Source organism: Prosopis cineraria, unplaced genomic scaffold, assembly GCF_029017545.1.
Source record: "Prosopis cineraria cultivar Desert tree isolate PC_DT_omini unplaced genomic scaffold, ASM2901754v1 PC14, whole genome shotgun sequence".
In the NCBI taxonomy this organism is placed as follows: Eukaryota; Viridiplantae; Streptophyta; class Magnoliopsida; order Fabales; family Fabaceae; genus Prosopis; species Prosopis cineraria.
In genome coordinates this window covers 8,584,055-8,607,464 of record NW_026555345.1, presented here as the reverse complement: position 1 = coordinate 8,607,464, position 23,410 = coordinate 8,584,055, and the positions used below count along the sequence as shown (strand labels likewise).

Sequence of the window (23,410 nt, the reverse complement as noted above, 5' to 3'; positions counted from 1 at the left end):
TCCCTTTTTTTCTAACGCTTTCCAAAGCACTTCTCTTGATATACGGTCATAAGCTTTTTCCAAATCAATAAAAACCATATGTAGATCTCTATCTTTACAACGATACTTTTCCATTAATCCTCTTAGTAGATAAATCGCCTCTGTAGTTGATCTATCTAGCATAAAATCAAACTGATTCTCAGAAATACTTATCTCCAATCTCAACTTGTGCTCAATTACTTTCTCCCACAATTTCATTGTGTGGCTCATGAGTTTAATCCCTCTATAGTTAGTACAATTCTGAATATCTCCTTTATTTTTATAAATAGGAATTAATGTACTTCTCCTCCACTCATTAGGCATTTTCTTGGACCGTAAAATCACATTAAATAACTTAGTTAACCATTTCACCCCTTCTTCACCTAAACATTTCCACGCTTCGATAGATATACAATCAGGTCCATTGGCTCTACCATTTGCCATTTTCTTAAGAGCTTCCTTTACCTCCTTATCACGTATTATTCGATAGAATGACAAATTTTGTTCTCCTTCACCAGTTACTAAATCCTCCAAGTTACTAGATGAACCCTCTCCATCATTGAAAAGTTTAGAAAAGTAAGTCTCCCATCTATTCTTAATTTCATCATCTGTAACTAAAGTTTTTCCCTCTTCATCCTTAATACACCTTACCTGTTCTAGATCTCTTGATTTTCTTTCCCTACTCTTGGCAATCTTATAAATATTTCGCTCTCCTTCCTTCGTCTCAAGGCTTTTATAAAATTCTTCGAAAGCTTTAGAACGAGCTTCACCCACAGCTCTCTTAGTTTCCTTCTTAGCCATACGGTACCTCTCCCAATTTTCCTCATTGTTACACAAATGTATGGCTTTAAAACAGTTCTTCTTATACTTGATTTTGTCCTGTACACTATTATTCCACCACCAAGACTCCTTATCTCTCGGACCAAAACCTTTTGATTCTCCCAAAACTACTTTTGCAACCTCCCGTATCTTTTTAGCCATATCCTCCCACATGATGTTAGCATTTCCTTGAGATTTCCAAATTCCTTTATCCAAAAGATTTCGTTTGAAAATATCTTGCTTCTCACCTTTTAATTGCCACCACCTAATCCTTGGTGCTACTACTTGTCGATGTTTTTGAATTTTACTCATAATACACACATCAAGGACTAAGACCCTATATTGTGTCGTTACAGCATCTCCAGGGATCACCTTGCAATTTTTACAAAGTCTTCTATCTGTATTCCTAACCAAAAGAAAATCAATATGTGACCTTGAGGCTCCACTTTTGTAAGTGATGAGATGCTCATCTCTCTTCTTGAAACAAGTGTTAGCAATCTTAAAATCATACGCCAATGAGAAATCAAAAAGAGTTTGTCCTTCATTGTTTAGCTCTCCAAAACCAAAACCACCATGCACCCTCACATACTGACCAGCTTCTCTCCCGACATTATAACGTCTATTGTCCATGTTCATGATAGATTCAACAAAGTTTTACATTGGCTGTTGATGGCCTAACACAACCCTCCTCCTTTACTCGGGCTTGGGACCGACTATAAACATAGGCGGAGTTAAATATGATCAACTATAAAATGTAGGTATTTCTTCTAATGAAATGTAAACATTAGTGTGTCACGTAATAAAAAGTTAGGCTTCCTTACTAAACTCAACATCTATTAGTAAATTACAAAGTATTATTGTATTCTATCAAACAATTAATTTTTAATATATATTAATTAAAAGGTTCAGTTTAATGACATTTTTGAGTGTGTTGTTTTTCTAGTTGATAACAACTACTCTCCCTAAGCTTATGAAATATCATAATTTTCATCTTTATCTTCAAAAATATTTTTTTAAATAAAAAATATAATAATTAATTAAAATACCATTGATTTTTTATAGGTAAAAAAATACTATGGATTGACTGATGCAAACACATTTTTATTGAAAGTATCATCCTCTTATTTGCTACTCCTTTGGAGTATTTTCGTGACTTCACCAAAATTAAGAAGAAGTAATTAAGTCATTAATTTTGTATAAAAATATAATAAATATCCAATTTAACCTATTTTTAAAATAAAAATTTTTAAATTTATATTACATTATATCTCATAGTTAATGAGTTTAAATAGAGGTAATATTAAAAAATATAATTAATACAATATCAATTGTCTTATATTAAGGATCAAAAAATCATTCTAAAAGGTGCCATATAATAGAGACCGTAGAGGGAAATTCAAGAGAATATATTCATCAATAAGAAAATTAACTTAACAGCCAAGGTCAAACTTCAAGCAAACTTCAAAAAAATAAAAGTAAAATACTCCTGCCTTCCCTCTATTTTATCTTAATTACATATACTTCCATTCTATATTTGAAACTTTTGTTCAAACCTCTCATAGTATCAATAATAATTATAAGAAAAAATTAATTATTTAATCCTTCAACTTTCAACTTGGTCGCAACTCAATCCCTCAAGTTTAACTCATTTTAACTTAGTCCTTCAACTTTAGTCCATTTAAAAAAATCCATCCTTACCGTTAGTAGGTCATAGTAGATTATGCTTACATGTCACTAACTGGATTAACTCTATTAACTTTGCTTATGTGGTATCCAAGTTAGCACAACTTCATATCTAAACGTAGCAACTGATTAAAAAAAATTAAAAGACAAAATGAGAAACCAAATCTAGAAAACACCTCATGGTGAGATCGAAAACTCCATGATGCAAGCAAACAAGCGTGAAGCTTATCCATGAATGGCAGTTTCAATGGAGAATGCAAGGCAATGCCGACAGGTGGCAGGGAGAGATTGTGAATGCTTAAAGGTTAAGATCGATGAAACCAAGAAGAAAAGAATCAAAGAGGCAAGATGTAGGATCATGAACGGCGATGTCGATAGATTGGGAGCGAGAGATAAGTTGGCAAAGTCATGGTCTTCCAATTTGGAGCAAATATTTTTAATGCCAACTATATTTGTAAGGAGGGATGCGAGGGTTTTGGGGAGAGAAGTTTGTGGCCTTAATTTTCCTTTTCTTGTTATACTCTTCCCTTCTCCCTGGAATTTTTCTCTCCTCTTCTTCCTGCTAGATACCTGCTATTATTGAACTATTTTAGAGATTATTTAATAAATATAACAAGTCCTTGTAGCTTAGTTTTAAGCTTTTATCTGTAATTTTATTATCTTGATTCTTGAATTTGCAGGTGATCATTCTAGCAGACTTGCATGTCTTATTTGTTTTTTATTTGATTTGTTTTCCTTAGTTATTCTTTGAACCATTTAATAAAAAAATCACTTTTCACTAGATCAGTGGAGGTGACTGCAATATAGATCCTTCTAGAATGGATTTCTTTTTTTTATTTTCTTTTATTGACATTGTAAACTAAAGGCGCTACAATTCAATGATCTCTTCAAATAAAATTTAGTTTTAAAAGCTACAATCCTCATCCCTAAAAATTGTGTTAAGTGCTCCATCGTTGTCCTATCAACTCTCACCCCTGTGTAGGCATATTATATATGACTTGAATGGTCATTTTTACATGTTAAATTACAACAAAGTAGAGAAATTTGAAAGAAAAATCAGATAAAGGAGCAAAGTCAGTAAAAAAAAGACTTAAACATGTCTACTCAGGAATAAACAAAGGAAATGGATAAATTTAATTTCTTTCTCTTTTAGCCATTATGTTTTGCAGAGGAAAAACATATTCTTATTGGGCTTTAACTCAAAAGAAGAGAGGAGATTGGACCATATCAATGTAACTAGCTGGCTCTAAAATCTAATCTAGAAAAGAATTACTAGTTGACTAAATAATATTGTTCCATATTTAAACACAAAAAATTTGATTACTAAATCAATATTCCTAATACTTCCATATAAGCGTGGTCTACATTCAAAATCTAGCTAAGAATGTTCTAAATTATTTACTACATCAAAAAGCTACACTTAACATATTCAAAATAAATTTGACACGTGTTCCAAATACATTCAAAAGTCATGAACAACATTTAAATACATCTTCTAGTATTGTGATTGTGATGGGGGTATGCCATTGACAGATTCTTGATGTGAAGTACCTCCTTGAGTGTGTGTTCTCTTATTGGGCCCATAATTCTTGCAAGATGAACATCGGCGGCTTGGGTTTGTCTTGCAAATCTTATTAGGCTATTATAGCTCATCTACTACTTTCTTCCTTGCTTTTGGTAGTCTTCCTAATCTTTTGTGATAGGATAGAGGATCTATCTCCTCTTTATCAGTAGCTTCCCACAATTCTCAACCATTAATTGCTTTGACAGTAAGGGAGTAATAGTCAATATAAGCATCTATCTTCAAGTAATTGTGAACATAATCATGAGGGTCTTCTTGCTTTGCATAAATACCATTCACTACATGCCTGGGATTGCAAATTAATGATGAGTTAGTGAAATACACAACATTGATAAATCAAAAATGCATAAATTGACACAGTCACATACCTACAAGGTAATATCCTAGTCAAGTCCCACCATCTACATGTACATTTCTTTGCAAGAAGGTCAACCACAAATTTATGTGAGTAATAGGACACTTCAAATTCAAATTCCCTAAATCGTCTTGTAACCCACTTTCGTGCTTCAATAACTTCTTTATTTAGCCTTTATCTTAGATTAGGACATACACTTCCACAAGCTTTAAATTTCTATCCTTTCTTTTTGTTTAGATGAAATCTTGTCATCATGTATGTCCATATCCATTCTAACAATCTAATGATTGGAAGCTCCCTCGCCTCTAACAAATGTCTATTAAAAGACTCTAATATGTTATTCATAATCATGTCACACTTTGGATATTCACTAAAGTGAGATTTTATCCAAAATGCTGGGAGGAATTTCATCAAATGATCATGTGCCTCTTTTGATTTGTTCTTTAATTCATGCATCTTTTGCTTCCATCTCGGGACATGTGTTGCCTTTGTAGCCTACAACACTAAGTCTCTAATAACTGTTTCACCTCGATATCTATTCTTAATGTTGGCATATAGATGTCAAACACATAAACGATGTTCAACTCTTAGAAGAAGTTCGTCAAATGTTGGCATCAATCCCTACAATCAAAGGAAAGAAAAGATAAAGTCACACAAATGCATAAAAATATGGTTAAGTTAATACAAATGCATTACATACCTTTTATTGGTCTGAAATGAAAACCCATTGTTGTGTTCTTCCTATGTCCTTCAAAAGAATATCTAAAAACCACAACCATGAATCTTTGATCTCCTTCAACCACAGCAACTGCTAAAGAAAAATACTACTCATTTGGATCACATCCTACTGCTATAAGCAATACCCCACCAAACATATCCTTAAGAAAACACCCATCTAGACCAATGATTGGTCTATTGCTAAAAATCCTCTCTTTATAGCTACTAAACATAGATATAATCTCTTAAATACCAGTGATCTCTCAATAAAGGGTCGTGTTGTGAAAATTTGAAAAGCAGTTCCCTCATTTTTTGATACCACTTCATTCCTATAATCTTTTATACTCATCCACAAAATCACCTTGAATGGCTTTTTTTTGCCATTCTCAATGCCCAATATGCCTTAGAAATTGACACATCTGCCATATAATCCTCTCTAATTATGGAAACCACATCTTCAAGGCTCATGTTCTTATTCATCCTTACTCTATCCTTAATCTTTTTAGAGACCCATTTAGATGTACACATCCTTAAACTAAAAGTCACACTACAAGTATGGCTTGGACGAAAGGGCTCTACACAATATGTCATACAATGTGTTTCCTTGCTTACCAATATTAGCCAATCACATCCCAGACACTACACATGACATCTCACGCTATCAGTTTTTATGAAAGTAAGTTATACCCATTAAGAAGTGCATACTCTCTAATAGCATCCTTTAATTGTTGAATGGATGTGAATTCCATTCCAAGTTTAAATTTAAAATATTTACAAATTTTATTTGGATTATACTTCACATACCTACTAGTCACAACACCATCATTATTAGAGTCACTTTTATCTATAGATTTAAGTAAAGCTGTTTTAAGATTAGATGAAAGTGAAATTTCAACTTCATTTTCTAATAAAGCTAAATCAATCACATTATCAAGTGCTTCTTCATCATTATTAAAACCTTCAAAGCTAAAATCATTGTCTGTACTACTTGAATCTAAAAATATACCCACCTTATTTGAAGTATTCGTCTACAAATGCCTTTATATATAAACTACATAAAAGAAAAAATTGTAAACACATCTTAGTATGATTAATTGACATTATTAAAGCATGCAAGTGGCCAGATCATGGTGCATAGCATTCTTGTGGGGGACCACTTATAGCTTACTAAAGCTTATTTAATGGTGGGCCATAAGCAAATGTCATGTGAGGATGAAGACAACCCACAAACAAAAAAAAAGCTTTGTACTATGGGACACAATGCATGTGCAAGCAAAGAAGAAATACTTGCTGAGAAATAACAAAGATTGGTTTTAAGGATACCATCTCAACTTTTGGAAAGTTGACGATGGAAAAGACAAAAGTATGGTTAAAGCTTTAGGGGTCTTCTATGAATATAGGCATCTTAACTAAGTGAGCAATTCACTATGATTAAAGCTATCACCGTGCAATTTTGGCTACAGTAAGTGATTCACGATATCAACCTCTAACTTCATCTTGCCATTGCTGCTCATTCTCCATGGTTCAGCTTCGTTGATTCATGATCTCATTCTCTATGGTTCAGCTTTTGGGCTTCAATCGTGCAACTTAGGTTTTCTAAACTTGGTTTCTTATTTCATGTTTTGATTTTTTCTAATCAATTGTTACATTAGATATGAGGTTATGCTAATTTGGATACCACATAATCAAACTTAACAGAGTTAATCCAGTTAGTGACACTTGAGCATAATCTACTATGACCCGCTAACGGTAAGGATGGATTTTTTAAACAAACCAAAGTTAAGGGACTGAGTCGTGATGAGTTAAACTTTCAGGATTGAGTCGCGACTGAGTTGAAAGTTGAAAGACTAAATGATTAATTTTTTCTAATTATAAAACACAAGCACCCCTTCTTTTTAAGATTTCATTTTCATCAACTTATCCATTAATTGACTGTTAACTTAGTAAAATGAGTTAGTCCCTCATAATTTAGCAAACCAAGGTTTGAATCCTTGCTAGGAGAGGTGCTCATATTTATTACCCTGTTTAGTAAAAAAAATATCAACCTTGTCTAAAAATCATACACATTTAAAATTTTATCAAAAGAGAAGAGATGTCACTATATTTTATTCAAAAAAATATTTCATTTATAAGCCAAGTGCAATAAATTGAATATATTGATGAGAATTAATAGAATGATTAAATGCATTAATTAAACTAAAAAAACCACTGAGGGAAAGGAGACATTTCTTTTTTTTTTGGTGAAAAAGAGATCAAGGAGATATTTCAATGAATTATGAATCTTAAAAGCAATCAAGAATCATCTTTTGAAGCAACGGCCCTCAAAATGAAAGTATATAGGTATTTGGTGTGTTTGGTTGGAGGCTTTTAGAAGGGAGAGGAAGGAAGGGGAGATGCTCTCCTCCTGTCATTTGGTTAAGAAATTTTAGAGGGGAGGGGAGCTAAAATAACCCCTCCCCTCACATTAGTCCCCTCCCAATTGGGGGTTTTTGGAGGGGAGCTAATTTTTTTTATTATTTTGCTCCTATTTATTTTTTAATATTCTAAGTATACTCATAGCTAAAAAAAACTTTCCTTCATATCAGATTGTGTTTCATTCTCAGATCTCGACCAACCTCATTGAATTTTTTTAAAAAAAGTTACATTTCATCATATTTTATTATATATTTAGTTATTTATTTTTTATAAAAAATGTTATCATTATAATTATTGGTTTAATTTTTTTTACATATTGACAATATGATCGGATGAGAGTAAATTTTTAAAAAATCATGCAATTTAAATTGAGGCGTAAAATTATTTTTTACAAGAAAAAATTTAAAAAAAAATTAAACTAATGTATAAGGATAGTAAATTAGTTATTATCTCCCTTCTCCTCTCCTCCTAAATCAAATAAAGAATCATTAAAATTCTCCTCCCCTCCCTTCCAACAAAACCAAATAAGATAACATTAAAACCATCCCCTCCCCTCCTTGAACCAAACACACCCTATTTGGTTGGTGGTTTGTGAAAGGGAGGGGAGAGGAGGTGAGGAGAGATGCTCCCCTCTTCTTCATTTAGTTAAGAAATTTTGGAGGGAAGGGGAGCCAAAATAACCCCTTCCCTCATATTGCTCCCCTTCAAATTGTATTTTTTTTTAGGGGAGCTAATTTTTTTTACTATTTTGTTCTTATTTATTTTTTAATATTCCAATTATACCTATAGTTAAAAAAAACTCTCCTTCATATTAGATTGTACTTCACTTCCAGACCTTGACTGACCTCATTGAATTTTTTTAAAAAATTACATTTTATCATATTTTATTATATATTTAAGGGGGTTATTTATTTTTTATAAAAAAATATTATCATCATTATAATTATTGGTTAAATTTTTTTTATTCACATATTGACAATGTGATAGGATAAGAGTGAATTTTAAAAAAAAATCATGCATTTTAAATAATGGTGTAAAATTATTTTCCACAAGGAATAATTAAAAAATTTTTAAAGTAATGTATAGGGATATAATAATAAATTAGTTATTACTTTCCCTCCCCTCTTCTCCTAAACTAAATAAAGGATCATTAAAAACTCCTTTGCTCCCCTGTCATTCAACAAAACCAAACAAGGTAATATTAAGGATGCATTTGGAAACTCTCCATTTCACATCCCAAAAGTGCTTTTATGCTTTTAGGATGTAAAATGTTTTTTGGGATTAATTTATCAAATGCAACTGGCTTTCAAAAAGGACTTTCAAAGTAGGTTGAAATGGAAAAAATAAAAAGCTCCATTTTGTAGCTTTCCTAATGTAAATGTAGGCATGTGAGCATTAATTACTGGTACCTAATATTGTAATTGACCATGCTACCCTCGTTATTTTTTCCTTCTTCTCATGCAATCGAGGCTCTGGGCTCTCTCATCTTGTCATTTTCTCTATTGCTCCTCATCTTGCTCCTCTGTCACTCCTCCATCTCTCTTCCTTCTCTCCTCCGTCTCTCCTCCACCCTCTGGTCACAGATCTGAGTCCTTTCATTTCTTCCTTCCTTGAGCTCAAGTCTCTTCTTTCGTCGTCCTTTCCTACCACTCTAGTGCCCCATTTCTTCATTTCTACCTTGAATCTTTCATGGATTAAGCTTGCTGTTGGTCTTGGACGACATTATGAAGCTAAGAGAAGTCAGAATAGCTAGGTTTGCAACCTGTCAAGTGCAAAACTAAACTTTCAGACTAGCTCATTGAACTTTGACCTCCCCCTCCTATTTGCTCTTCCATCTGCAAAGTATGATGACCTCTAACCATTTTTTATCAGATTCAAAAATGGTAGTCCTCTGTTTTGCATGAGTATATAAAAAAGAAGGATTGGTATGTTTGATCTAATCTGGTGGTCCTTTAATTTTTACTTAGATTTGATATGTATGTTCGATTTGATCTGTTGAATTTTTTTAGTAAAATGCTGATAATATATATATATATATATATATTCCCTACTTCATCTTTCTTTCAAGTGTTCTTTATTGGGAAGCTTCGTTCTGCTCTAGTTTTTTTCCTTCAAGCTGTTTGCTCGTTTAGTTTTGAATTTTTGGTATATATTCTAATAACCTTGATTCTGATATATATGTATCAGAACCAAACTTCCTACTTTCAAGTGTTGTTTATTGTCACGATACTACCATTCTAGATTTTCCTCGATAGAAATCATATGCCATGTAATGTTGTGGCTATCTTGCTCCTCAGTCTTGTGAAGTTCATAAGCAAAAATGGTAGGAATCTTGAATATGTAATGAACCAGTACATGTTAGTTATTATTGTATGTATGATTCATTAGAATATACTTTGTAAGAGTTTGATTCTACTCTTTTTTTTTTCAATTGGGAAGTTTGGTTGTTAATCTTAAGTAAGTTTGCTCATCAGTCTTACATAATAGGCTATGTCATCATACAATGTAATTTATTTTTTTAAAATTTTTTATAATACACAGGGTTTATAGTTAGTATTTATTTAATAACTATTAACTAAAATAGATCTTATGCAATTCATGAAGTTTGGAGTGAGTTGCAACGTATATGACTTGCAAGTAGCAAACTTTTTTGTATATTTTATATTGATAGTTAGCTTTTTCTTTTTTGGTAATTTTTGTCAGATATCCACTCAATGTTATATAAAATGTACCTCAAGTGTATGATGAGCCAAATTGAATTGGGATTTTATGCTTGACAAGTAAAGTATGAGTTTAGTTTATTAACAAAGTAAATTAGTGAAAGTGGTCTGATGTATGTTAATTAATTATTGAGAATACAATATTTTGATAGTAAATATGAGTAAAGAGAATGCATTGTGGACTACCGAAAAGATCGAACTGTTCATCAAATTAACTCTCTAACAAGTTAGAAAAAATGAACGTAAAGGCTCTACCTTATCAAATGAGGGTTGGGAGGCACTAATGCAATAATTCAATGCATTAAGCTCTAGAAGTTATGATAAGAAGAAATTGAAAAACAAATGAAACAATTTGAGGAAAGACTGGAATATATGGGACAAACTGTTGAACAAAGATACTGGTCTGGGATGGGATAGTGAAAAGAATATTGTATTAGCACTAGAGGAGTGGTGAAATCAAAAGATTAAGGTATACAATTATATGTGTCATGTTATATATTTGATGTTTTATTTTGTAAATATAGTAGTCTTAGTTCTTGTAAATGTGCAGGAGAATCCTGAGTACAAAAAATTTAGACATAGACCACTTTCATATATACAAGAATTGACATAGTTATTCCATCTAGTGATAGCATGGGGCATTAACATGTGGACAATGCAACTGATGATCCCCATGATGTATATAGACTTGAATTGGATTTGATTGAAGAATCAAGAGACAGTGATGATGTAAGAAACATTAGTGGAGGAACTTTCCTAAAAATTGGATAGGTTAACTTGAATAATGCATACAATGGTGGTACTAATTCAAGGAGCAAGTGAAAGAGAGGTGAAAATGGTCAAAACAAGAAGGGAAAATGTCTTGCATCTATGATGGTTAATTCAGTGAGTCATTTGGTTTCCACACAAAAGGATAAGGTTACAACATTAAAGTCAATTCTTAATTCAATGGAGAGCGGAACAAAACTGGTTGATTAAAATGTGGTGGATGTTGTAAAGGAACTTTATGGAATCGAGGAGATTGTTTGTGATGAGACGCTTCTTGAACAATATGTTATGGCCTTGCTAGATAAGATTGCAAGGGATATGTATATTGGGCTTAGGGACAATAGAAGAGCATTAGTGGCCTATTTAAAGTGCTTAGACAAGAAAACATATTAGATCAATTCTAGCTTGCCTTCTCAATGTTTTAAATCTAGCTAGTGTCATTTATGTTGTTAACTTTGTTTTTAATTTGATTGTGTTATCTAACTCTTGTTGCATATGTTTTTTATGTTAAGTTATAGACAATGGTGTAATGGTTGTTAAATTATGTTATGCAGTTTTTATAGATGAAAGTACACAATCTCACTTATTACAATTATTTGTACATGCGAAAGATGATGAGGTTAATGCTATTATTACAATAGTATTCAATTACTCAACATATTTATTGAAAGAGCCTTGTAGAACTAGTTTGCAATCAGGTCATGCATGGGTGCCAGAAATTTTACAAGGGCATCCTCAGCATTGTTATAACATGTTTTGCATGAAAAAAGATGTTTTTCTTCAACTTTGTGATGAGCTGGTGTAACATGGTCTACGTTCAACTAGAAGAACATGGATTCATGAAATCGTTGATATGTTCCTAAATATTGTTGGACGTGGGGTGGGGAATAGGATGGCACAAGAATGATTTCAACATTCAATAGAAACTATTCATAAATATTTTAGAAATTTATTGGATGCTTATGAGAAGTTAGCAAAGGAACATATCTAATTAAAAGATTGCACTTTTCAAGATATACATCTAAAAATTTTAGGTGATTCGTGATATTGGCCATTCTTCAAAGTTGCCATAAGAGCAATTGATGGAACATATATCCCGCATGTGGTCAGTGTTGAAGAACAAGGGAAATATATTGGAAGGAAAGGTATTTCAACACAAAATATAATGGCCACATGTGATTGTGATATGTGCTTCACTTATGTCATGGCTGGATGGGAAGAGACTGCCCAAGATACTCATTTGTTTGACTATGCACTTATAAGACTGGACATGAAATTTTTACATTCACCACAAGGTATATTTCACATTCATCTAATTTACAATAATTTTTCAAAAAATTTTTGGGATCCTACAATTTCTATTTTTTTTATTGGTAGATAAATATTATTTGTTAGATGCCGGCTATGCAATGCCACATAGATATTTAGGTCCTTATAGATCTCATAGGTATCACCTCCTAGATGTCAGGCGTTCATCCAGATTTGCAAACAATAATAATGTTTTCAATTATTATGATTCAAGTTTAAAGACCACGATTAAAAGAACTTTTGGGGCTTGGAAAAACATATTCGCAATCTTACGACACATGCTTAGTTATCCATTTGTGATGTAAGTTCATATGGTTGGTGCAACAACGGTTATACATAATTTCTTTAGAAAAAAAATATGCAATTGATTTTTAACTTTATACATTTTGAGGATGAAAATATGGTAAATACTAATGATGATAATGACAAGCATGCATTTTCATCATCAATTTCAAGTGTAATTTCAAGCATGGCTTCTAATAGAAAGATGAATAAGGTTCGAGATTCTATTAGAGATCAGATTGTATATTATAGAGCGATTCATTAATTATATAACTATTCAATATTAATAAATATTTAACTGATTATTACATAATGTTTTTGATATTAAATTTTTTTATTCTTATTATTTAACATTTTAAATTTGTTTCACATTTTTTAAACATTTTTAATATATTATATTTATATAATAAAAATTATAAATTATTATAAATTAATATCTTTTTTAATCATTACATATTTATAAATATATTTTAAAAATATAAATTTTTATTAATTTAAATAACTTTTAATTTATTAAATTAATTTTTTTTAAAAAAATATACTCAAACGTAAATTTTATTAGAACAATTTTATCTAATAAACTTTCATCAACGTGAGTTTTCACATACTCAAAACCCAACACACGCACTAAAACCCTCCTCTCCCTCCACTCCCCTCACCCCCCCCCCCCCCGGGGAACCAAGCACTGAGGTCTTGCTTATACCCGAAAACTCTCTCTGATCTCTTCCCATGTCGCCGCCGACGACTTGTTAACCTTTTGCCGAAGGTATCATTTCTCTCTGCTTCTCCTTCCTTTTCCGGTTGTGATCTCTTTTGCCAATTCAATTTTGACGCTGTTACGTCTCTGTTCGGAAAGGGATTGATAGAGACTCTTGCGCTAGAATATTCAATTTGTGTTCACAAATAATAATCGATGGCAGCGCTACCAGCACGGGCTCGTGCCGATTACGATTACCTCATTAAGCTTCTTCTTGTTGGCGACCGTGGTTTGTTATTCCTTCCATATCTCCAACCCCCCCAATTTTACTTGGAATTTTAAGGAAAGCAAATGGGTGGTTAAGTTTCTAGATATTAATACTGTTTTATTGTCATTTTGTTTTTAGTTCGGGTTTACCATAATTGGTTTGTGTAGAAAAATGGAAGGTGATACTGATCGGTTATTTTAGGAAGTCTATGTGGTTTCAAATGATGAATTTATCTTGCTTTGCCTCTTTGGGTTGTTAAAATAATGAATTCATCTTTCCAGTCGTCTAGATAAGGGCGGGTCGCTTAGCGTTTAGATTATTGACTTTTGAAGGGATAACTGTGGGCGTTCGTCAAGGCATTATCTCTCCATGAGTTTGCTGAATTGCACTTTTGGAGTGTTTGTTTTAATTTACTTTTAAAAAGCATATCATTTTTATCGGACATAGGGCTCTTGGTACATATTGTTAGTTTTCTTGATCGTCTATACTCTATATAGAGTACTATAATGGTAACTTAGTAAATGCTGTATTTTCTCTGCATAGTATTCTTTCTTTTGGATAAGAATGTCATTGTATCTTTAATTCATGTTTAATCTTATGAGTTTTTTGTGCAAGTTTATTCTTCGACAAAGATAGGGAATCATTTGTTCAGCAGTCTATACTTGTTTGTAACCAAAAGTAGTATATCATATTACCTCTGGTCTTGAATATAAGGAATAAATAACTATCTCATTAAGATTAACATAACTGGTTATCTTTCTTAAATATGTCACAATTTGAAATTGTTTTCCACAAATGTCCTCAATTTAATGTTTGAACTTCTGCCTTACTTCCCAATTTAGTGAGGGGTATAGCTGGAATAATGTAATTAATGCACCAAATATAAACTCTCTGTTTTTTTTTAATTTTTTATAATTTGAACAGAAAAAAGTCTCCCCAAACTTTCTTATATTCAGGACCGGGGGGAGTATTTCTTGATTTTGATGTGGATGTGTGATCTTTCATGCAATTTTGAAGTTATGAGCTTATTAATTGGATTGGTGTTTGAGCTATTAGGTTAATTTAAAGCCAGATGAAAGTTATGTTTCTCTGCTCCCTTACAACTTGCCATGTCATCAATTTACTGCTTCATATGTTCTTTCTCTTCTCTGACTACAACTTCTGTCAAATCCTTGGTGAGTATTTGGAATAAATGATGGCTGAATATAAGTTTTTTGAGAAACCATGAAAGTAATTGTTAGCAGATGATGTAACTTAGTTAACCAGCTGGGCAGTGCCTTTCTGTTGATCCTGGGCATCTTGACATAAAATGTGAAATAAAATGCCTTAAAGGTACAACTTTGACATTTAAAGATCCATTTACTCTGATACTGTGGCGATGATTGAATTGGTCCAGCATTAATGTTTTGAATTTTGTTTTTCAGTTTAATGGTTAGAGGGGAAGTCCAGCTTTTTTAGTTACTATTTGGCCCCTGGTTTCAGCTGGGAGTCAGGGCTAGTATTTAATGGGGATAGTTGAATTGCAGATTTTGTAGCATATATTTCTTTTATGGTCCCACCTAGTGTGATGAGCCTTGTTGTTGTTGTTGTTATTTCTTTTATGGTGTCTATCTTGTGGATCATGATATTTCTGTTCTTTCTAGTCTGGACAGGATATGGTTATTTACATGGGATACCAGTGGTTATTCACAGCCAGCAAGAGACCTTCTTTGTCAAATAGCACTTTTGATAGAATGATAGTTGAAAAGTGATTGCATCTTTTTATTGACTTGTATTCTCTATTTTGGCCTTATTCATATGAGGGCCTCTTTAGTTTGTTGATAATTTTTAATCGTAAGATCCTTCTTTCTTTGCTGATATCAGCATGCTTTTTCTACTCTTCTCAATGTATCTTCTCCAAATGATGTTATCATTTCTTTTTAGTGTCTTGTGTGAGATCTTGAGCAATTGGGTATTTTTGCATACTATTTACAGCGGTCTGTTTTAGGTTCTTGAGTTTTTGTTCTGATTATTCAGCCTTCTGACTTGAACTTTTGCAGGTGTGGGGAAGAGTTGTCTGCTTTTGCGGTTTTCTGATGGTTCCTCCACCACCAGTTTTATCACAACAATTGGGTGAGTATTTGTAGAAACTTATATATAATCACTTTAAAAACTTAGATACTTTTGATCTTGTGCTCACGATATTCCAATGTTCATATCAGTGTGTCCATTCACTACAAAGTAGTTATTAAGGCTTTTCCGAACTACTTTTCTGATTTCTCTTTTAGTGTCCTGGAAAACATTGCAGGGTTGGACTTAATGCAGAGTTTGTATGGTGTATAGTTTCTTAGAAAAGCTGATGTTTAATTTAAGCATTGGTTCATTTTTGGGTGTCACCAAATTGTTTATATGCGTATGTGTCCGCATTGATACTTGTGCTTTGTGCAAGTAATTGTCCCTATTCAAATTTTAAGTTCTTAATGCGATACTTTATTTAACAGGATTGATTTTAAAATAAGAACCATCGAACTTGATGGGAAACGCGTTAAGCTGCAAATCTGGGACACAGCTGGTCAGGAGAGATTTCGAACTATCACCACAGGTATGTTTTTTCTTTTTTACAACATGGGTCACAAGCCTTAATTCCCAAATAATAATTAACATTTTTACATGATAGGTAGCTACCTAACAAACATCATGTTGCGTAATGCATTAGGGTGTTATCGCTTTGATGTCACATTCTGGTAGAGGGAAACATTAATAGATTCTTATCATTGCACATGTTCCAGTTTTGGTTCTACAATATGCTATACGGTCATGGTTGTCAGGTTTGATATATATATATATATAACTAAAATGATTTGAAGTAATGTAGCATTACAGGAGAGAAGTTTGCAGGGTTAGGAGATTTTCATGGGATTAATAAATGTCTTCCATGGAGATTGATGAACTATAACTTGTGGAATTTATTGATTTATTTAAACATATTAATTGAATTTGCTTATGTAAGGGAAATTAACTCTTTAGTTATTATTATTTTTTAGCCAATAACTCTTAAATCATTGTTAGTCTGGAAAAGTACTTCTTATATAATGACTTATCAGTTTTGACATTTGAGAATTTGTGATAGAATAAACTTGTAGAACAAGTCAAGAAGTGTGAAGAAAAAATGCTTTAAATCAAGTGATTGAGCTAGCTCTATTGTCCTAGCCATCAAAAGTCAAAACTCTGGTCAAACAGGAACAGAATGTTGCCATAGAACAAATTGGAAGAGGGGCAAAATTGCCAGCTGACACCCTTGCCCCCTTGGGGATCAAGAGGGCAAGATAATATTTATGTGTAATTCTAGAGCTCCCAGAAGGCTGATTGTGAAGGACTGTTTTGGGTCTCATTCCCCCTCTTTGATGTGAATTTTATGCTATAGCATCACTGCAAAAAAAAAATAAAAATAAAAAATCAAGGGTTGAAAGGGCTTATTGACCGCTTTATACGTAGATGAAACTCTTTAGTTTAACAAACCATTTAAAATTGTCTAATGAATGTGATCAATTTCGACAGTAATATGAGGTATGGTTGTAATATGGTTTACCAATATTCTGTTTGATGTGATGGAGGTCTCTTACTATTTTATACACTTCTGCAGCTTATAACCGTGGAGCCATGGGCATCTTGCTGGTCTATGATGTTACTGATGAAGCATCTTTTAATAGTACAACAGTCATCCCTTGCTTTCAACATTCGAAATTTATGTTTTAATGATAATTTTTTCCTTCCTATTTGATGTATTTATGCATTCTTATTTTTTCGAATATTTCTTGTAGCTTTCTATTCAGCCATGTTTGGCGGGAAATTGACTATATTACCATACAAAAAATAAAAAAATAAAAAAAAATTATTTCCCAAGATGCTACAAGTTCAAAAATATTTCCTAGTATATTACAAATGATAACTTGGCTTCTACCAAACCACATTTCAAAATTTGTTTTTGCTAACATTTTGTACTGAAATCAATTTGTGTTAGACTGATTTCAATACAGCCATGTAAAATAAAATAAAAGGCTGTTCAAGAGTTTTGTTGTCTTGTTTTTTTTTTTTTTCTTTCCATAAAACACTTGGTATTTTGAGCTTGCCTCACATCAAGCTAGAAGTGGTGATTCAGGTCAACTTGAATAACCTTGAAAAATCTTAGGATTAGGTTTAAGAGTTTAGAAATTTTTTTTTTCTACTTCAGGTTTATTTGAGTCACCTAAATAAGTACAAACCTGAATGAGCTTTGCTAAAGTAGTTGAATTCTTTTCCTCAACTTTCATTTAGCCTTCATAAACCCTCTTCCAGACTTCCAATTTGCACATTTTGAACTCCTAAATTGAAGTTTTAATATTTTAATGATCATTTGTTTTGAACATCTTTTGAAAATGGTAAATGTTACTTTCATTTGGGAGTGCAAAATGTGTGAATTGGAACTCTTGAAGATGATTTATGAAGGTTAAGTGAAAGTTAAGGTGAATGTTAATTTCATATTTTTAATAATAAAAAAGAATTTAAGTATTTGTGCTAAACCCATTTGAGTTTAGGTTGGCCTAGATTTTTCAAGTTTATTCAGGTGACTCAAATAAGCTCGAAATAAAGAAAATCTTCTAAACTTCCAAACCCAACCTTAAGATTTTTCGGGTATTTAGAATAGCCCATCAGATTTGGCTTGAATTACCATTTCTAACTCGATGTGAGGCAAGCTCAGAATATTAGGTGCTTTATGTTAAAAAAAAAAAAGACAATAACAAATCTCTTGAACAGTTTTTATTTTATTTTAAATGGTTGTATTGAAATCAGTGTAACACAAAACGATTTAAGTACAAGTTGTCAAGAAAAAGAAATTTTAAAACTTGGTTTGGTAGCAGCCAAGTTCTCATTTGTAGTATAATGGGAAATATTTTTGAACTTGTAGCATTTTGTGATTTTTTTTTTGGGGTATAGTACCATGGTCAATTTGCCATGTTTGGCCCATCAAATTGGATTTTATTTCTCTCAACCTGCTCCCTTTTAATTCTTATGTAGCTTTTGTTTTTCTTCAGATGTTAGGAATTGGATTCGCAACATTGAACAACATGCATCTGACAATGTAAACAAGATACTTGTGGGCAACAAGGCTGATATGGATGAAAGTAAAAGGGTATGCGTGTATATATGGTATTCCTTTTTCTATTCACTTTCCAAACCTTCTTCTGGCTCTATGTAATTAATTTGGTGACTAGCTGGTGCATGACTTTCTCAAAAATGTCTCCATGCTTAGCCTTCTATTCTTTTTCTAGGGAGGAAGGTTCCTTGTGACTTAGAAGCAGGGATCCTTCGCTGAGCATGGTAGCAAATAGAGAAATGATCTGATGGTGTATTCTTTTTTGTCTGATTGAGCTTGCATCTATGCTTGAGAAGCGTTTTTCTATTAATGTTGACGAGCAATATTCCTTTTATTTTTATAGGTTGTGCCTACCTTTAAAGGTCAAGCTCTTGCTGATGAGTATGGTATCAAGTTCTTTGAAACTGTGAGTAGCAAACTCAAGTTGTTGACCAAGATCTCAAAATACATGTGAATCTGATATATTTGTGTTAAAACATGATTGTAGAGTGCAAAGACAAACATGAACGTGGAAGAGGTTTTCTTTTCAATAGCAAGAGACATCAAGCAAAGGCTTGCTGAAACAGACTCTAGAGCTGAGGTATATCTGTTACAAACCTCATTTGGTGCATAGAATGTAAAGAAATAGAAATAAAAAGTGAATGAAAAAAGTGATTTTATAGATAAGGAATGATCATTCTATCCTTTAAAAAAGGAAAACCATGGCTTTAAGTCCCTACACTTTGCTCGCGTTTTAGTTTTAATCCTTGCACTTTTTTTAGTATTTTAAGTCCCCACATTTTTGTTTTTCATTGTTTTAAGTCCGTCCATATGTCCCTACACTTTATTTATGGAGGGGCCTAAAACAATGACAAGCAAAAGTGTGGGGACCTAAGACATCGAAAAAAAACCTGTTGTGCTATCAATGAAATTTCCCTAGAAACCTGTTATGTTTTTTTCCCCTGACTCTTTACTACATTTGATCATTTCTTTAATATTACATGTTTTGTCAAAGAGATAAATGTTCTTTTATATGGTTTTACAGTCTTTCCAGCATAAAAGCTTTTGGATGCCACGGGACGCAGGATGCTTAGCTGATGACAATATGGGATATGAGAATTCTTCTCGAATTGAACCAAAGCGTGGTCATCAATGGTTTGCAGAAACAGGTGAACCAGAAATTATCAGCAACAATAAGAAGCAAGCTATTGAAGCTGTTGGTGGCAGGCCAATTTCAGGGGTTCCGCATTTGGATGTATCTCCTTGGGACACCAATTCTGGGTTTCACTCAGTTACAGGTCAATATTCTGACCGTATCTTTGGATCTGAGACTTTAAGAACTTTCAATTTGGTTGATAAGAACATGCCATCAATTGGAAGTGGAAATCTGAATATGGGAAGGAAGGATTTTGAGAACAATTATGGAAATGATCCATCAGTGGGGCTATCAATATCTCATACTATTGAGGACCCTTCATCTTGTCTCAATTTTGGTGGCATCAGAATAGTTAAAGTTAATCAAGTTAGAGATACCAACAATTGCATGTCTGCATCTATGGGGCACTCCTATAGTAGGGTGGATAATAGTGCAATTTCGATGGTTGCTGGTTACAGTAAGAATGATGGGAACATATCGTTAGGTCAGGCATACAACAATGTAAATGAGAATATTGTCTCTGCGGGTAGTGCAATAACTAAGGCTCATGATAATCTTGGTTCAATGGGTCACGCATTCAATAAAGGAGATGGAAGTTTTCTGCTGATGGGCCACACTTATGACAAGGGAGATGAAAGCATCTTATCAATGGGTCAGCGATTTGACAGGGGAGATGGAAATTTCATATCAATAGGTCAGTCATATGAAAAGGAAGATGGCAATTTGATATCACTGGGCAACTCATTTAACAAGGGGCATGAAAGCTTTATGTCAATGGGCCCAACCTACGGTAAATCAGGAGAAAATTTCATTTCAATATCTCCTTCCTGTGACAAGGGAACTGGTCATATCATGTCAGTGGGTCCTACATATGACAAGGTGGATTCAAACATGGTATCAACAAACCCTTCATATGATAAAGGAGATTCTAACTCTTTACCAGTGGGTCACAATTACAATAAGAATGATGGCTGTACGATATCTTTTGGAGGCTTTAATGATGACCCAGAGCCAAATCACTCAGGTGGGATTATTAGTGGCTATGATTTGTTGATGAGCAACCAGAACTCAACTCATGGTTTGGATGGCCAGAAGGATCTGGTTGAGTCAAACCTTGAACCAGGTGTAAATAGCAATTCGAAATCTAATTCTAGAAGTGATAATGTCCCTAAGAGTAAGGAACCAAGGACAAGGAAGGTTCCTTCTAATAACTTCCCTTCAAATGTCAAAAGTCTGTTATCAACAGGAATTTTCGATGGTGTTCCTGTAAAGTATGTTTCTTGGTCACGGGAGGTAAACTGTCTCATTGTTCTTATCTTCATTTCTTTGCTGCTGCTGTTTCTGTAAATTATGGCCCCCCCGTAAAGCATTTCTGCTCTAAATGTGTTTCATATTCTGCATGGTAGAAACATCTTAAAGGAGTCATAAAAGGGACTGGGTACTTGTGCTCCTGTAATGAATGCAAGGAGTCCAAGGTTAGCTTCTAAAGATCATTGTAATGTTTACTCTACATAATCCGAATAATGTGGTCACCATTCAGCTTATGGCATCCAGGCTCTTAATGCGTATGAGTTTGAGCGTCATGCGGGTGCCAAGACCAAACACCCGAACAATCACATATACTTTGAGAATGGGAAAACCATCTATGCTGCTGTTCAAGAGCTGAAGAACACTTCTCAGGAGATGCTTTTTGATGTAATTCAGACTGTTACTGGATCTACCATCAATCAAAAGAATTTTCGAGCCTGGAAAGGTATTGGGATTTTATAGTTTGTTTTTGGGTTGAGAACACTATAGTGAACGCCATATTGTTGCTTTGATTAATTTCTCACTTTCCTATATTTGCTTTCTCTTATATACATTGCTTTTACTTATTAGCATCGTACCAAGCTGCTACCAGGGAGCTTCAGCGTATATATGGAAAAGATGAAGTAGTCATCCCAGCTTGAATTTGGTTTTCTGCTTCTCAAAAGTTAAAGAGCAATGGTAGTCATGTAATCTGTCCATAATGCACTACATCTACATGAAAAATATCAAGTTTAAGCTGATCCATTCTTGTAGGATTTTACTTTCGATCCATGGTAATGCTGATCTTTAAGGGTTTTGTTCCAATATTGCCTTCCATTCTGTAGATCTCTTGTTGCTTTTCCTAGGTGCATAGTGCAAACCAACCACATTACTTCATATAATTTTCCTGAATTAGTTTATATTTTTAGATGAGTTCTGAAACTTTCAATTAACTCTTCCATAATTATGATATTCTATTTTTAACAAAAATGGTATGCCGAAGGGACAATCATTGTGTTCTAATTGGAATTCTATTTCACTTGACATTTAAAATGATTCAGAGTGGGGGTGGGGGTGGGGGTGTGGTTGTGGTTGTGCCTTTTTGGTAGTTTTGGTTAACAATTGGCTGACACTTGCTGGTACGCTTTTTCAGTTATAAACACTCATTTATTCAATTAGACATTTTCTTTTGTGTCATGAGGTTTTAGAAATCCATTATAATAATTTATTTTATGGATAGAAATCCATTAGATTTGTTGTTAACTTGTGGATGGTATATCTTTTTATGCACTCAATGTGTTGTGAATATGTTTATAGAGTATGAGAAATGAGCACATTCAAACATGTTTGGTATACTTTAATCACAATTCCTAAAAATCTTGGTTCAAGGAAAAAAGCCAGAATAAGATTCCTATCAAGATAGTTATGGAATTGGTTGTATTTTATGAAATTATTTTCTATCCCCAATTCTACCCCCATCATCATCTCCCTTACCCATTATCATTCCCCACCCACAGGCCACTGTCATCCACCCCCAGCAATCATAGCGTCAGACAACGACTACCACCAATGGCTTAAAGGATGTAATGGCAGAGCTTGATGCCCCACTGCAACTACTGACAATTTCAATGTCTGAGTAGAAGCGGGGGAGACCACAATTGGTAATAGAGATGGCCCAGAGGATAGTAGAGAAGCAGGGGAGAGGGTTGTTTTGATGGTGGATTTGGCGGAGACTACTTGTTTCTCCTTCAAATTGAAATCCTTATAGCACTTGGAACAGAGATTCATGGCGGTCGGGCTGTCGAAGAAGACAGTTTGGTTGTTGGAGTTGGTGTCGCCATAGCCCTTGAAGGTGATGTTGATTTAGGAGATGATGTTGGGGTTGTTGCTATAGGCGGTGTAGTAGGTGGATCGTTGATGATGGAGTTGCTAGGTTTGATAGATGAGGGTGGTTTTTTTTTTTTTATATTTTAAAAATGGTACTTTTGGTTTTTCTCCTTATTTTAAGTAAATATATTTGCTAAAATTATATTAGGATTTTATCTTGATATCAAGTTCACATTTAAAATTTTATTTTATTTTGATTTCGATTTAGATTTTAATTTTGTCAAAAATTCTTTTATCATATGAAACAAGACTCTTTTTTTGAAAAAAAAAAAATACCAACAATTGTCTTAGTTAATTTCAATTTTGTGTGAGAGAGAAATAGGAACTCAAATATTTTCACACACTGCATTCTTGTA

At 33.2% G+C, this 23,410-nt stretch overlaps 1 protein-coding gene across 3 annotated transcripts; it reads left to right on the top strand.

Annotated features, from left to right (window-relative positions):
• The first annotated feature begins 13,302 nt into the window (after positions 1-13,302).
• On the top strand, positions 13,303-22,116 carry LOC129292723 (uncharacterized). 3 transcript variants are annotated; one of them, XM_054930336.1, is made up of 12 exons: positions 13,303-13,433; positions 13,524-13,653; positions 15,672-15,744; positions 16,113-16,213; positions 17,255-17,320; positions 18,684-18,781; positions 19,089-19,151; positions 19,233-19,325; positions 19,770-21,173; positions 21,287-21,355; positions 21,435-21,633; positions 21,759-22,116. In XM_054930336.1, exons 2-12 carry the CDS (start codon positions 13,581-13,583, stop codon positions 21,827-21,829), a joined length of 2,310 nt encoding a protein of 769 aa, XP_054786311.1. In that variant the 5' UTR covers positions 13,303-13,433; positions 13,524-13,580; the 3' UTR covers positions 21,830-22,116. The 3 variants fall into 3 exon arrangements, with proteins under 3 accessions (XP_054786311.1, XP_054786312.1, XP_054786314.1); XM_054930337.1 differs by lacking the exon at positions 13,524-13,653 and having other exon boundaries at positions 13,328-13,433; XM_054930339.1 differs by lacking the exons at positions 13,303-13,433; positions 13,524-13,653; positions 15,672-15,744; positions 16,113-16,213; positions 17,255-17,320 and having other exon boundaries at positions 18,708-18,798.
• Positions 22,117-23,410: the final 1,294 nt, after the last annotated feature.

Excerpts from the sequence above, each read along its gene's own strand:
- LOC129292723 (XM_054930336.1), top strand. The coding sequence starts at position 13,581 with ATGGCAGCGCTACCAGCACGGGCTCGTGCCGATTACGATTACCTCATT. Across the intron at positions 15,745-16,112 it reads AGTTTTATCACAACAATTGG|GATTGATTTTAAAATAAGAA; the intron begins GTGAGTATTTGT and ends TTTATTTAACAG. Across the intron at positions 18,782-19,088 it reads ATATGGATGAAAGTAAAAGG|GTTGTGCCTACCTTTAAAGG; the intron begins GTATGCGTGTAT and ends TTATTTTTATAG.